Source organism: Citrus clementina, unplaced genomic scaffold, assembly GCF_000493195.1.
Source record: "Citrus clementina cultivar Clemenules unplaced genomic scaffold, Citrus_clementina_v1.0 scaffold_6, whole genome shotgun sequence".
Taxonomy (NCBI): Eukaryota; Viridiplantae; Streptophyta; class Magnoliopsida; order Sapindales; family Rutaceae; genus Citrus; species Citrus x clementina.
The window spans coordinates 14786099-14797365 of NW_006262139.1; the positions used below are offsets into that span (position 1 = coordinate 14786099).

The following is an 11267-nucleotide window of genomic DNA, read 5'->3' on the forward strand; positions in this document are numbered from 1 at the left end:
AGCCGCACAAGTTCGAGAGGAGAGAAAACCTAGGTAAAGTTTATTCATTACATCTTTGCTAGTTATAAATTCGCACTCATTTCTTGCTTTTATTTTTAATTACTTAGCAAGTTTAATCCATTTTCTCTGCTTTATTACTTATCTCACTTTTTCTTTTTTATCTTCCTTAATTTAACAATTAGCTTTATAATAAAATAAAAGGCTTGCATACTCATTACTTTCTGTCATCATATTGTTATTGATTGCCTAATTATTTTTATTCAAGTTTCCAACACCGATCTTACCTTCTCGATATTGAAAACTAGGGGACTGGTGTTGAGTTTGAGAAAATTTTTCTGCTTTTAAATAATTAGTTTCCAACACCGGCAATGATTCTAGTATTGAAAACTAGGGGACTGGTGTTTGCATTGGATTTTTCTAAAAAGTCTAGAAATATAGTCGACCCCAATCTACTCAGAACTTATTGTTGTCGACCTGACCTCGTAAGTACAACCTGGAGCCTATGTTGGCGACATGGTTTACAAGTACAACCTAAGATTTATGTGAATGACCTGGTTTAAGAATACAACCTTAAGCCTATATGAGCGACCAAGAAAGTCAACAGTCCGATCTGAAAGTGAAGAAATTCGACCTCGAAATTTATTTGTCTGACCCGAGAATTAGCTTGACATATAAAGCTATTGGTTAAGATAACGTGGCCTAATTTCTAGGAAAGTTGTGTGCCACGATTTATTTAAACCACCTCCAACTGATAACCACGTGCAACTGTTGAAGAAAGTGGGCGGAAGTTAAGATGGTAACCACCCACGACCAAGGGCCTATTTAAGCTGGAAAGGACCACTGAGGAGGGGGTTAGCAAAATGAGCCAAAGCTTCTACAAGTTTAAACCTTAACTTTCTTTACAAGATTTTCAGCCCCTCAACCGGAAAATTGTCTTACTTGAATTCATTCACAATTCTTCATTCTCATTTTTCTCCCTATATACATAATTTCTAACTTAAGCATTAGAGGATTTATGCCGAAAACCCACCAGCGTATCCTAATCGTGTTTTTTCGTTGGCAGGTATAGAAAATTGTGATTAGATTGGCGTTTGAGCTTGGATTTACTCTGTAATCTCCCAAAAGAAACAAATTCAATTGTTGAAGTCGTTTTTCGGCATCAACAAAACCTAAAATGATTAAGATGATGCTGTTTGGTAATTAACCTAGATAGAAAATGAAAGAAAATATAACGAAAAATTAATTTTATTAATCTTACCACTAAGCATGCAATGGGAGAGTTCCTTACGTGCTTGCGACAAATTAATTGCCAAGTTGGCAATCCATGTGACACTCAATCTCAACCACTGATCTTGGGTTGCTTCTCAATTAATAGAATCTAAGAATAAGAAGTATATTTGTTGTATATGTGTGCTTCTTAAATTTACTTAAAATCGAAGGCCACATATGTTATTCTGTAAATAAAATGTACATAAAGATTATTATAAGATGCATCATGCATCCATTATATTACTATTCTTTCAATAGGTCCTACAGAAATTTTCCTTTTTCCCTAATTTGGTGGCGCCATTTAAATATGGCCAATGGGCTGAACGGTACGTGGCACGGCGTGGCACGGCACGCACGTGAGCTGGGTCAGGCTTAGAATTTTAGGTACGCGGACCTTAAAAGCATGACACGATTAGAAATGGGCTAAAGCACGGCATGGAAAATACCCGCAATAAGCACATGTAAACTTTAAATTTTATGATTTTACAAATAACTTGAAATTGAATCTTTTAATATATTTTATTAGTGCATGTTTTCTAAATTCATATAATTATTAGTTAAAAAATACTATAATTAATTTATGTTTACAATTTATTAAATAAATAATTGATATCATGATTTTAATAAATAAAATTATAAATATCATGATTTATAAATATGTATTAATATTATTATGAATTATAATTTATGACTCTATGTAAGTCTGAGTTAACAATTAAGTTAACTCTTAAGAAAATTTTATTATTGTTATTGTTGTTAAGTATTAAAAAATAATTCTAATGCATATGGTCAAACTTAATAATTAATATTACATTCTCTTACTATTATTAGTTTATTATAATTGAATATGGACTTAAATTTTGAATTTTGTATTTTATCAAATTTGAATAAAAAGCACATGAACTCAAAAAGGTAAATAAGCTTGAAAACATATACCAACAACTTGGCATGCGCTCTTAAAAAATAAAAAGAAAAAATTTTATCGGTCTTTTTTTCTTAGGGGCAGCACGACACGAACACGAACATGCATGACCTTCCTTTGATAGGTCAAGCTAGTACGGCATGGCCCATTGGCCACCTCTAGTGTTATTATATTTTAATTTGTTCGTGGGGGGTTGCACTGCTAATATGCTAATGTCAACATAGGATCCACGGACCAAGTCAAGATGTCCAGAGGCAAGACATGACACAACATAGGAAGGCTTTATGTCACGGGCCGCTCAAATCTCCCGCAATCGGAGGTTAATTCTGCGTACATGGGTCCATCAGCAAAAGTCCGCCTCGAAGTGGAGTGCGCTCATAAGCAGGATGCGCTTAGCAATCAAGCGAGATGTACTTAAAAGCGGGTTGCGCTTAGAAATGGGCCACTAACATAACAACCCATCCAAGGTGCAGTTAGTAAATCACCCACCATGGCCCAAGACCTAAAATTTTCTACAAATTGTACATAAGCTAGAAGTTTCTAGGATTCTCCACATAAGTCCCTAGATATTTATGCAAGTGGGTAGGAACTCTCTAGACCTAGCACTCCCACACCTATAAATATGGGTGGGCACTCCTCATTTGTAAAACAATCACCACACCACCCAACACAAACACAACACACAAAAGCTCTCTACATCTCTTTTAAAACTCTTTTGTAACATACTTTTAAATGTGTAATATAATTATATTTGGTCATTACGTTCTTCATTCTCCTAGCATTTCCTCAAAGCATTCTTGCTTAGCTAGTTGAGAAGTTCGGAAAGGCTTACTTAGCGACTTGCGTGCTAGAAGTCGTCTAAGTGCCGCACGGGTTGCTGCGCAACAAAACTCATCCCGTGACATTTAGCTTACTTGCGGTCGGCTCAACACAACCTACCAAGCCAAGCCCATGCTTGTAGAATGTCGGTCAACACGGGCCCCCAGCCGCGCCAAGACAAAATCCAACTTAGGCTATCAATCCCGGGGAAAGGGGGAGGTTGGCCTAATTTTTTTTTTTAGGAGGCTATTGCTCATGATATTTACAATCATACAATTACTGAGACCAGTTTACATCAAATCTTATATAGTACCGCCCAGATTTTAACCCTCTCAAATATTCGAGGTCAACTCCACTCTTGGGAGAAAGACTATATTCGAGGGATGCCATACAATTATTGAGACCAATTTACATCAAATTTTATATGGCACAACTCAGATTTTAACGCTCTCAAATATTCGAGGAAAGACGTCAACTCCATCAAATCTTATATGGCATCGCTCAGATTTTAACTCTCTCAAATATTCTGAAGTATTATAAGAGGGGACCGCGATATAGTGATAATATGAAAATAAAATAGATAAATCAAAATTTAGTAGAGTATGTCTTAAGCATATACTTTTAATAATTTTTATAAAAAAAAAAGAACATGTTGATTATATCAAAATTCCGAAGCAACAAAATTTTCAGTTTATCATGGGCAAGGACATTATTGGTGACATAATAACTTCTATACGAAATGCTGACACGAATAGAAAGGGAACGATTCAAATAACATCTACTAACATCACAAAAATGTTGTTAAAATCCTTTTGCGAGAGGGTTTGATCGAAAACGCAAGGAAACTCGTGGAAAACAAAAACAAAAAAAGAGTTTTTGGTTTTAACCCTACAACATCTACATCAAATCTTATATGGCACCGCCCAGATTTTAACCCTTTCAAATATTCAAGGAGAGATGTCAACTCCATCAAATCTTATATGGTACTGCCCAGATTTTAACGCTCTCAAATATTCGAGGAGGAGAGACGTCAACTCCATCAAATCTTATATGGTATTGCCCAGATTTTAACCCTCTTAAATATTCGAGGAGGGACGTCAACTCCACTCTTGGGAGAAAGACTGCATTCACTCAAGCTTTGAATAATGAAATTTAAATTAAACCTCTACAATGTGTATGTGGGGTTTGAACCACTTCTCTCACACTTATGAGAGAGTGGCTCTAGCCACTGAGCCAAGCCCTTGTGGTTGAGGTTGGCCTAATGTTAAAAGAACTATATTACATTATTTTTTAACATAGAACAATTAAATAGGCTGAATTTAACTTTGAAATATAGTCATACATGATTTTTAAAAAATATAATTTATCTTTAAAGATAGAGTGGTCAGAGTCTAAATATAATTTTTAATCCCTTACCTCTTCATGAATCAAATTCGAGTGGATAGCCAAATAAAGAGGTTGAGAGCCCCTCATCCATAAAAATATATGCCAACATATGCCCAGCTACAATATTTCATGCCCCCAAAGCAAACTTCGCCTTAACAGGGTTACTCCCTACTCCCTACGTGAGCTTGCAGAAAAGAACTATTCGTAGAATATTGTGCCTTTAGAACTCTAGCGAACAAAAGAATCCATATTAAGCATTATACACATACCTTTGTTTCATCAGCATCGCCGAATTAAAATAGGTTGTCACACATCAGCCTCCAACATTGCTTTGTTTTAAAATATGATCTTATAGATCTTGAAAAAAGACTCTGACGCCATTGATGTCGTGGTATAACTGTCGGTTGCTCGTGACACGTGCTACCATTTGATTTGTCCTTTTTTAAATAATTAAATTTTAATAATTTTATTGGTAAATAATGAGTAATTTATACCCTACCCCCAAATAAATTAACATTTTGCACCGCGCCCCCAAAAGATTTGACTCGTTGTACCGCGCCCCCAATTCCGTTATTTTCTCCGTTAAGTTTAACGGTGGAGTAAAATTGGAAGTTCTTTCCTTAAATTAATTTTAATAAAAATTCTCTTTATTGCAATTGAAATAATTTTTTTTAAAATTAAAGGAAAAATAATAGTGGTGACAATGTATATGTAACAAGAAGTTTTTTCTTTATTGTAATTGAAATAAAAACCTTTAAAAAAATTAAATGAGCTTAAAATTTTGTTTTTTTTTTTAAAAAGGCATGTGCTCTCTAATGAACCTTTTATTGGAGGGTATTAACGTAAATATAAAATGTTGGACTAGGTTTTGTGTAATTAAATTTATTTGAATTCATATAGAGGGGCATTTTTGTCATTCAATCAAAAGTCAGATGGAGCCGTTAGAAATAACTGAAAAATTAACGGAATTGGGGGCGCAGTGCAACGAGTCAAATCTTTTGGGGGCGCAGTGTAAAATGTCAATTCATTTAGGGGTAGGGTATAAATTACTCTTAAAGAATTGTTTGTATAGGTTGTGCAATCAAATTTATATTTTTCTCATAATTAATTTGAAAACTATATATACAATGTCTATTTCGATAAATTCCAATACATATCAAAATTTCAATAACATATCAAAAGATGAGGCTATTTGAGAACTCAACAAAATATTTTGTAGACCCACTTTTTAACGAAATTTTTTATTATTAAAATATTGATAATATAAATTAGGGATAAGTTATTCGAACCCACCAAAATACTCAATATACCTATTTTTGAATAAAAATTTTTATTACTAACTAACCAATTGTGTTACTTACTGTTAAGTATACCACAAGAAAGTTAAAAAAAAAAGTATTCTAGTCTTGCATCTGTTTCATATAATAATTACTTTAGCACATTTTTCCCATCTTGCATCAATTATCAACATCTTTTTTCCCACGAAAATTGGGGATTTTTAATCATATACCCTTAGTTTACTCCGTTATCAAATTTACTACAACACTTTCAGGATATATCGGTCGTTCATTCTAAGTTGACAAAATGTATCTGTCGTTTACCAAATCGTTAGTTACCACTTAAATATGATGACGTCAGATGGGTAATCTGGTCTTTTCATATGATACAAGTGATAATTTAAGGGTATATAAATAATAATAAGAGATTTTAAGGGTATACAAGTGATAATTTTCAAGGGTAAAATTGTCAATTCACTATAGTTCCGTTAATTTTCAAACGACAGCTAATGGTTTAGTGGTCGGCAGATAACTTTTGTCAATTTAAGGTGGACAATTAGTAAACCCTTAAAAGTGTTGTAGTATTTTTGATAAAAACGCAAATTTAAGGTATATGAATGATAATTTCCCAATTTACTATAATGTTTTAAGCCATTTTTATTTGCACATTTGAATCGATTTTTGTTTAACTGCTACAATAATAATCATACAAATCAAGCAAGTTTGTTCAATGGATAGTAAATTCAATTTCAATTTCATGTTTTTGACTAACCGGTTTGTAAATAACTGTAATGAGTTCATAAAAAAATTATTAATAACATAAGAAATTAGTTTTAAAAGGTTGGTTTTTGTATTTAGGTGGGTGTGCAGAGTATAAATTTTATTTTTAATTTTAAATAGTGAGTATAATAAGTAAATATGTTTAAAGAGTACTTTGGTGGATCCAAATAGTCCCTCTCTATAAATTATCATCATGAACAAATTATTTAATTAAAGAACTAATTTTATACTTACATAGCAAGTTTAACCTACATAGTCATAAAAAATGACTCCTCAGTTCAGAAACCAACAATTACAGAAACCAAGAAAAAAAAGAAAAAAAGAAAAAGAAACAAAAGAAGTTTATCAGATTTCAAGACAGGTTAATATGTTATCGAAATCCAAAACTACGATGGGATCATAATCGTTGTTATAGTTTTGATTCGGATGGAATTTCGACTTGATTTTGACATATTATTTAATCAAGATTCGTACGAATAAAAAGTTAAATAAAATTTTCAAATCAAGTTACAAAATTTAGTATTTTAGTGGACTTATAGAGTAAAATCTAAATTTTGAAATTTTAGTAATACTTTTATTGAGTAAATAAGTGTGGAAAAACATTTTGGTGGATTAAAATACCTCCACCCCATAAATGAACTTATTTTGATAGATTTAATTACGTATCCAAATTTCAATAATGTTATCAAAACTATCTAAATCCACCTTTTTGTTTAGTCACAACCAAACACAAAATGCTTTCCAAGGCAAACAAAACTGTATGATTTAGTAGTACTCCCAAACTGAACTTTTTACTAATAAAAAGCGTCTCTTCAATTGAAACAAAAAGAGGGTTTAATGAGTTACGCAACTACAGAAACACAAAAGGTAGTGAATAGAATCGTCCCTTCCAAACACAATTTATTCACATATCCGTCCTCCCTTCTAACTTACTACCAAATACTAACCGACACTTGAGACTTTAAAAACAGAAGCTAAAACTTATTATGTGCGGGAAAATACTTGATAAAGAAAAACACGAGAGAAAGAAAGAAGAAATAAAAAAAATATATAAAAAATATGAGTGGATAGAGAGAGAAAAAAAAATTCTCGCATTTTTCTCCAGTGCTTCTGTACACCTAGCACTGCTCTTATACGCGCGCGTTCAGTCCGTTCTTCCAAAATTAAAAAAAAAAAAAATATCGAATCAGTGACAAAGTGGTATATAACCCAGAGATCAAGTGCGTGTAAGTGGCTTCTCAAAAAAAAAAAAAGTGCGTGTAAGTGGGTGGCCCACTAAAATGGACGAACGAATAAAAGCTTTGGGAAACGGAAAAAGGGTACTTCTCCTCTACACGAGCAAACTTTGTCCCGCACGTGTATTTGGGTCACGGTATCTCATTGTTTTAGTCAACAATCACTCGGTCAAACTTCCCATTTGTTTTTTTTAAATAATCAACGATCGCGAAAGATTTGTGTTGGCACGAAAGGCGTTTCACACGTGGCAGCGCGCTAATGAAGAAATTTCTCGCACCTCCCGCCTTCATGCTACTACTAGAATCCAAGTTAAGATTCTCTCCTTCGTTATATAAAAGGCCGGCCGGTGCCTGCTTTTACCTCTGGTCCACTCATTCGCTCACGCTTTTTTGCTCATTGCTCTCTCTCTCTAACGCTTAGCTTTCGAAAATGGCAAATGAGATTCGACACTTCGTGCTGAACACCGGAGCCAAAATCCCGTCCGTTGGATTAGGCACGTGGCAGTCTGATCCTGGTGTCGTCGGCAACGCCGTTGCTGCCGCCATCAAGGTTTTTCCCAATTTTTCTTTCTTTACTTTCTGTTTCTTTTAACGCTTTGTTGTGTTAGGAGCTTTTAGGACCTCATTGATTTCGAAATTGTTGTTGCAATTTTTTTTTTTTTTGGTTTAATTGCCAAAGTTGAGAGTTATAAAAATGAAATATAAAAAAAATTAAAAGTTTGGATACAATTTCCTAAGAAATAACTCGAAAATAATAAATTATATCGGAAAAATCTAAACATGTTTGTTTGTTGATCAATGCAGGCTGGATACCGACATATTGATTGTGCTCAAATTTACGGCAATGAAAAGGAGGTAAACACACTGTATTATTCTTGCAAATTTGTTGTTGTTCATCCCCTGTCATTGTCACTACAAAACGACTTTCATCACCCCATTTTCCTATAATCTTTATGAGATATATTTATAGTTATATATACTTTTTTTACTTTTCTTTGGGTACTCTGCTCAGCACCTATCTATTTTTGTTTCTGTTTACAAAAGCTAGACGTCCGCCTTTTCTTTTCTTTTTTTTTTTTTTGAATCTCTAATGCTTACTGTGTTGTATTTCATGTTGATTGTGACATTTTATATGAATTAATGCAAAAGATGATTTGTACATCGTATAACGATTTCACTGCAAGTGCTTGAGATCAGTTTCTCCATAATTTGTGTTCGCCATGATTAAATTATGATTGTCCATTCTCATCCCACAAAAAAAGTGTGTTGTTCTTTTTGGGGGGGGGTGTTTTTTGAATGTGTTCCAAGAGCTGCTATCTTGCTTCTTACTATTGTGATCTTTTTTAGTTGATGGTGAGAAAATGCTTAACTATTCCTGTTGGGGGAAAAAAGCACTCAACTGTTGCAAGCACTGTATTTAATTCTGACCTTATCTTTCTTTATCACAGATTGGTTTGGTGCTGAAGAAGTTTTTTGAAGATGCTGTTGTCAAGCGTGAGGATTTGTGGATTACCTCTAAACTCTGGTTTGTTTTACTTTATTTTTAATATTGAGTAGGAGTATATATAATTGAGAACTGTTTAATACATTGACTTCAAATTTTTTGATGATTGTTCTGTGGTGCTGGGTGGGATAGCGTATTGAATTTAATCTTATATTAAAATCCAACAATAGTTCTCTATGATGTCTAAATCCGAGATTATTTGCAGGAATGCTTATCATGAACCAGAAGATGTACCAGAGGCATTGGACAGAACTTTGCGGGACTTACAGATTGACTACCTTGATCTATACCTTGTATGCTTTACTTGATCCCTTAGCCTAGTTACCTAGTTTTTATCTAGTCTAGAGATTGATAGTAGAAATTACGTAGTATTTATCTTCTTGTTTAGACTATACTAATAAATTGTTGACTATTGAGGATGCTGTTCTAAAGTTAACTACCTGACTATTCAAAATTTGAAGATGCACTGGCCAGTTAAGATGAAGAAGGGGTCTGTTGGCTTCAAGCCAGAAAACCTTGATAAACCAGATATACCTAGCACGTGGAAAGCAATGGAGGCACTTTATGACTCTGGCAAGGCTCGAGCGATCGGAGTAAGCAATTTTTCTACAAAGAAGCTTGGAGATTTGTTGGAAGTGGCACGTGTGCCTCCTGCTGTTAACCAAGTGGAATGCCATCCTTCATGGCAGCAGCAAAAGCTTCGTGAATTCTGTAAATCCAAGGGAGTTCACCTATCTGTGAGCAGACAAAACTTCTGTTAGCCTGTTTTTTAATTCCATATTTCTTTACCTACTTGTGATTGTGAAGCTTTCATTTTTACTTTGATTTCTTGAAATAAGCTTCATTTTTATTTTTCTGTCAGGGGTATTCCCCATTGGGTTCTCCTGGCACAACATGGATCAAGAGTGATGTCCTCAAGCATCCAGTTGTGAATATGGTTGCTGAGAAATTAGGCAAAACTCCCGCACAAGTTTGTCTCCGCTGGGGTCTGCAAATGGGTAACAGTGTGCTTCCCAAGAGCACAAATGAAGTACGGATGAAGGAGAACTTGGATGTCTTTGACTGGTCTATACCTGAGGACTTACTAGCCAAGTTTTCAGGAATTGAGCAGGCAAGTAGCTGTGACATAATAACTATGACCCTTCTTGTTACTTTATTAAAATGATCATAAAGTTGTACTGTATCAAATCCATTCATAATTCGTCTTAGCGGCAAAACTAGTGTTTGGCCTCCTATATAACGCTTTAACCATGTTTTAGTTGGGTGACTGAACTGATCTCGCTCTTTTAAGGATATATGATGTTGGTACGAGGCATTGCCTCGGAGACACTTTTCCTGAAAAGTTTTGTTCAATTTTGCAGGCTAGACTTCTAAGAGGGACTTCCTTTGTCCATGAAACTTATGGTGTATTCAGGACTCTTGAAGATTTATGGGACGGTGAGATATGAGCAATATGACGACAATCAGTGTTCGGAAGGAAAAGTCTTAAGCATAGCCGTGATGGACGTTGAAACTGTGTTGAACTTCGCACTTATTCTTTGTGCTTAATAATTTTAGACCATTTGGAGAACAATTTGCAGTTTCAGATTTATCTCGCTTTTACTCTGAATGTTCCAAACTTACTTATATCGAAGGCCATGCTATGTGCTAACAGCATCGAAGGGTTTCTGTGGCTACTTTTTTCTCAAATTGTTATGGTAATATTATACCATTATCATATATTCCACATTTTGAAGTGAATTTAAAAAATTACCACAATTTGTAATGGTATAATTACTGCAGTTTTTACAACAATTTTAGATGTATCAACGTGAAAAGAAAATTTTTCTTTAAAAAAAAAAAAAATTATGGTAAGGTGTTGGTTAGTTGTCGACTCTCAAAAGTAACTCGTATCATATAAGACATAATATCTTTAAAAATTCAAGGAAATTCAAATAAAAGAAAATTCTGATGCTTTATAAAAATAGATTTTCAGAGAGAAGCTTAGTTGTAATTGTAACTGTTGCACCGCCATCTCGTAAATTTGATGAGTATTGTAGTACAACAAATTTTTTTATTTTAAAATTATATTATTT

At 33.9% G+C, this 11267-nt stretch overlaps 1 protein-coding gene across 1 annotated transcript; it reads left to right on the forward strand.

Annotated features, from left to right (window-relative positions):
- The first annotated feature begins 7916 nt into the window (after positions 1–7916).
- Positions 7917–10848, forward strand: LOC18039112 (NADPH-dependent aldo-keto reductase, chloroplastic). The gene is made up of 7 exons (XM_006429118.2): positions 7917–8238; positions 8493–8543; positions 9137–9213; positions 9398–9485; positions 9654–9929; positions 10055–10303; positions 10554–10848. Exons 1-7 carry the CDS (start codon positions 8119–8121, stop codon positions 10638–10640), a joined length of 948 nt encoding a protein of 315 aa, XP_006429181.1. The 5' UTR covers positions 7917–8118; the 3' UTR covers positions 10641–10848.
- The last annotated feature ends 419 nt before the right edge of the window (positions 10849–11267 follow it).

What these genes read in the sequence shown, in the direction of transcription:
- LOC18039112 (XM_006429118.2), top strand. Translation starts at nt 8,119, where the DNA reads ATGGCAAATGAGATTCGACACTTCGTGCTGAACACCGGAGCCAAAATC. An exon ending in TTTACGGCAATGAAAAGGAG is followed by an intron (nt 8,544 to 9,136) that starts GTAAACACACTG and finishes TCTTTATCACAG; the next exon opens with ATTGGTTTGGTGCTGAAGAA. An exon ending in ACTACCTTGATCTATACCTT is followed by an intron (nt 9,486 to 9,653) that starts GTATGCTTTACT and finishes CAAAATTTGAAG; the next exon opens with ATGCACTGGCCAGTTAAGAT.